The sequence below is a fragment of the Tupaia chinensis genome, unplaced genomic scaffold, assembly GCF_000334495.1.
Source record: "Tupaia chinensis unplaced genomic scaffold, TupChi_1.0 Scaffold000671_2, whole genome shotgun sequence".
Lineage (NCBI taxonomy): Eukaryota > Metazoa > Chordata > Mammalia > Scandentia > Tupaiidae > Tupaia > Tupaia belangeri.
The window spans coordinates 2,247,079-2,251,719 of NW_006160194.1; the positions used below are offsets into that span (position 1 = coordinate 2,247,079).

Consider the following 4,641-nt stretch of genomic DNA (forward strand, 5'->3'; position numbering starts at 1 on the left):
GGAGTCCTGCTGCGCCAGCCGCAAGCCCAGCGTTGCCGAAGCCCGGACCGCCGCCAGGAAGGCCGCCCCTGTCGCGAGCGCCCGCCAGCCCTTCAGCAGGGCCCGCCCGGGCAGCGCCAGGTTCTCCTCCCGTGAGTGCCGGGGCTGGGCGGCCATGGGGCCTGCATGAGGAGCCCTGCTCCGAGGCCGGGTGGTGTGTTGCACGCTCATTGTGCATGGGCGGGGCAGGCCCCTTGGTGGGTGGAAGGCCTCCCGCGTGGCCAGGAGGCCTTGAACTCTCACTGGCCCTGGTCCTGGGGCTCCAGGCTGGGCCCTCGTGCCTGGTGGGGTGTATGTGAAGCCCTGAGCTGGCATTGGGGTGCAGAGGCCTGGGCGGGCACTCCCAAGACTTCTGCCTGTGCTGCCCTGGTGGGAGCCACTATCACAGCTCCTGAATCCACAGAGCCCGGCCTCACGGGAGGGAGGGGTCAGAGCCCTGAGCAGAGCCCCACCCACATCTGGGCCACCGGAGCAGTGAGTCTCAAGTGCTTGGTGCAGAACTGGCCCCCTCTTCGGTGGGCGTCGAGTTGGCCTCTGAGCGGACGGCAGCGGCCAAGGCGCCGTGCCTGCTCCTGCAGCCAGCGCTGCTCCTGCTGGCTCGCCGCACTGCCCTCAGCCTCTCCTGGCCTTTCCCTGCCTGCTGGCCCCCGCACTGACAGGCTCAGCTGCAGGGCTGCGAGGGGTGAACTCGCTGGAGAAAGGCAGGGGACGGGGCCTGTGGGCCCGGACCTGCCCTGCCCTGCTCTTGCCACTCCTGTGGTCACGCGCCCTCGCCCTGCTCCCGTTGCACTGGCCGCACTCAGAGCTGCTCCCGGGTCTCATGGCTGCAGGAGGGTCCCAGACTCTGGTCAGGAGCCATCCCCAGAGCTGGGCCAGTGACCCCAAACCGGCTACAGGAGGGGCCAGTGAAGGCCTTGCCCAGGCTCTACCTTTGCACAGTCCCGCGTGGGACTGTGGCGCATTGCCTCCGTTTCTGGTGCTGCCGTCATCACCAGGGCGTCCCCTCTTTGGGCCTAGTCCGGCAATGCCATTTTTACATGTGCTTGGGCTGCTGCTGCTACTGCTCGGCCCCTGGAGCCCAGCAGTTGTGTGCTCCACCAGAGGGCAATGGGCCCTCCCGCGGCCCGGCCCTCACTCGGAGGGAGCTGCCCTCCTGTGGCCCAGCCCCTGTGCAGAGGAAGCTGCCCTCCTGCGGCCCGGCCCCTGTGCAGAGAGAGCTGCCCTCCCGCGGCCCGGCCCTCACTCGGAGGGAGAGGCCTCCATGGGATGCTGAGCACTGCTTTGTTCTGTTCTTGCCCCGGAACCATCTCACTCACGCAAGACTCGCGTCGCCGGCAGCAGGGCTCAGATTGCACGTCCACGTCCGAAGAGGAGTACGGCTCCCATCATGGCTCCCCCAAACACACACGCTCCCATGCCTCAACAGCCACGCAGACCCCGCGGGCCGGCAGCTCCAGCCGGGCTCGAACCCGGGCCCCTGGCCCCCGGGACACAGATGACGAGGAGGAGCCTGACCCCTACGGTTTCATAGTCCAGACAGCTGAGATTGCTGAGATTGCCAGGTGAGGGGCACCAGCCCACGGCCGACGCCCTGTGCCACCCCAGGCTGAGCGTACCCCAAGTGTAGGGCTGGGCTCATGGCTGCGTATCCCCATGCAGGCTGGCAAATGCTCATTGGGCAGGAAGGTGGGTGTATGAGTGGTGCATGGATGGGCGAGTGGATGAACCGTGACTGAGAAGAGTAGATGCATGGGTGGATGAGAGGGCGGGTATGTGGAGGGATGAGTGGGTGCGCGGATGGATGAGTGAGCGGGTGCACAGATGGATGAGTGAGTGGGTACATGGATGGGTGAGTGTGTGGGTATATGGACGGATGAGTGAGCGGGTGCACAGATGGATGAGTGAGCAGGTGCGCAGATGGATGAGTGAGTGGGTACATGGATGGGTGAGTGTGTGGGTATACGGATGGATGAGTGAGTGGGTACATGGATGGGTGAGTGAGTGGGTGCATGGATGGATGAGTAAGTGGGTACATGGATGGGTGAGTGTGTGGGTATACGGACGGATGAGTGAGTGGGTGCACAGATGGATGAGTGAGCAGGTGCGCAGATGGATGAGTGAGCGGGTGCACGGATGGATGAGTAAGTGGGTACGTGGATGGGTGAGTGTGTGGGTACACAGATGGATGGGTACACGGATGGATGAGTGAGCGGGTGCACGGATGGATGAGTAAGTGGGTACGTGGATGGGTGAGTGTGTGGGTACACAGATGGATGGGTACACGGATGGATGAGTGAGCGGGTGCACGGATGGATGAGTAAGTGGGTACGTGGATGGGTGAGTGTGTGGGTACACAGATGGATGGGTACACGGATGGATGAGTGAGCGGGTGCACGGATGGATGAGTAAGTGGGTACGTGGATGGGTGAGTGTGTGGGTACACAGATGGATGGGTACACGGATGGATGAGTGAGCGGGTGCACGGATGGATGAGTAAGTGGGTACGTGGATGGGTGAGTGTGTGGGTACACAGATGGATGGGTACACGGATGGATGAGTGAGCGGGTGCACGGATGGATGAGTAAGTGGGTACGTGGATGGGTGAGTGTGTGGGTACACAGATGGATGGGTACACGGATGGATGAGTGAGCGGGTACACGGATGGGTGAGTGAGTGGGTGTGTGGATGGATGGGTAAGTGGGTACACGGATGGGTGAGTGGGTGGGTGCACGGATGGATGAGTGAGTGTGTACATGGATGGGAGAGTATGTGGACTTGTGGTTGGTATAGTGGATATGTGGGTGGATGAGTGTACAGGGATGAATGGACGTGGACTTGTGCATGGATTTGTGGGTACATGGAAGTGTGTGGACCTGTGGCGGTATGGCGGGTACGAGGTGCTGTGTACACGGAGATGGCATAGTGGGGACAGGGACAGGCAGACAGGTGGACTCACGACTGGTAGCCCTGGTGGAGCAGGTGCCACATTTTGAGTGAGACCTGCCCAGGAGTGTGGGCCCCAGGGTAAGGGAGGACCTCACACGGCGCCCGGAGATGAGCAGGGGAGCAGCTTTGCCTGAGCGGGGGTGCTGGGCTGGGGAGAACTCCCAGGACAGGTGTTCGTGGCTGGGGGTGCTGACCCTGAGCCTATGAGGCGTTGGAAGGGTGACTCTTGAGAGCCGCTCGTGCTGGGGAAGTCGCCTGTTATGTGAGGAGGACGCTGTGGAAGACAGGGCAGGAGTCCTGGACACCCGAGCAAGCCTGGGGCTCGGGGTGAGGCCCTGCCCTGGTGAGGGGTGGGGAGGGGGCCCTGTGCCTCAGGAGGGCCCAGGACGGGGGCGTCACGACTGCTTCTCAGCTGGGTGAAGTGGGCAGAGGCCGCAGGCAGCGGAGGCACTGAGGCAGGGCACAGGTCTGTCTGGACCCCCTAGGGGTTCGCTCAGACGGTTCGGCCATGTGTCTTCCTCGTGTAGGAAGGGTGGGCCCCGGGCGGGGCCTGGGCTGTAGGAGCAAGGGCAGCCCTGGTGGGCGGAGGCTGTGGGAGGTTCTCCTGACCAGCTGCATCTGGGGAGAGTGCTGAGGGCCCTGGGAGAGCTGAGGGCAGAGACCCTGTCCTCCTAGGACCCAGTGCCGAGAACACCTGAGGTTGAGGCCTACCCCCACAGGCCTCTGCCCCAAGGCCAGGTGGTTCAGAATGCTCCTATGGGGCCACCATGCTGCAGGGCCCGGCCTGGCGTGCTGGCAGGGAGCCGCCTCGTGCCTGTGCTCCCGCTGCAGCCCGAGGGGTCTCGAGTGGGCCCTGGATGGTGCTGGAGTACAGCTCTCCCTGGGCCCCTTGGGGTCTGCCTACCCCATGTTCCTCCCAACCCTACCCTCAGCCTCGGGCCCTACGTCCCTGTTGCTGTGGTCTCAGCCCTCCTCTGCCTCGGTTTCCCTGCCCACAGAGCTGGGCAAGGGGCACTCGTGTGCGATCCTGGGCGGGGTCACACACGTGATGGCGCCCAGCCCTGTGGCTTGTGTGGTAGTCCGTCACTGCTCACCTCCCTGGTGGGACCTGTCCCAGCCCCTGAGTCCTTCCTCAAGGCTTCTGGGACACGGTGGGCCTGCTGCCCGGGGGTGCGTGTCTGCGGGGGTTGGATCGGCCCCGCGGGACCTGCCCTCTGCTGCCGGCTGCAGGCTGAGCCAGACGCTGGTGAAGGACGTGGCCATCCTAGCCCGGGAGATCCACGACGTGGCAGCGGACAGTGAGCTGCCGGGCTCCCCAGGGCCCCCCCACAGCCCTCCCCTCAACAACGTGCCCAGCAGCCCCGCCTCGAGCATCTCTGCCCGGGAGGAGGTGAGCTCGGGCTTCCTGGCGCCCCAAGGTGCACGCGGGCCGGGCTGCTCATTCTGCGTCGAGCCCGCCCCGGGGTTCAGCCTGTGCCCCCTCTGGCCTCGCTCCAGCAGGCCAGAACTACCCCCCAGACTGCCCCTCACCCCTGTCCAGCTGCCTGCTGTGGGGTTGGGGTGTCAGGAGGGACCCGAGATGAGCCAGGAGGAGCAGCCCCGTCCTGCGGCCGCCCCGCCAGGTGGCTGACCCGCCCCCACCCTGCAGCTGGTGCA

The 4,641-nt window shown here is 64.8% G+C and overlaps 1 protein-coding gene across 1 annotated transcript in view; it reads left to right on the plus strand.

Annotated features, from left to right (window-relative positions):
• Positions 1-4,641, plus strand: part of CEP170B (centrosomal protein 170B) — a gene marked incomplete in the record, with an annotated part of 20,591 nt that overhangs the window by 13,107 nt on the left and 2,843 nt on the right. The window contains 3 exon segments of the mRNA XM_014592225.1: positions 1-131; positions 1,361-1,601; positions 4,216-4,375. Of these exon segments, the coding sequence (XP_014447711.1) occupies positions 1-131; positions 1,361-1,601; positions 4,216-4,375 (532 nt within the window).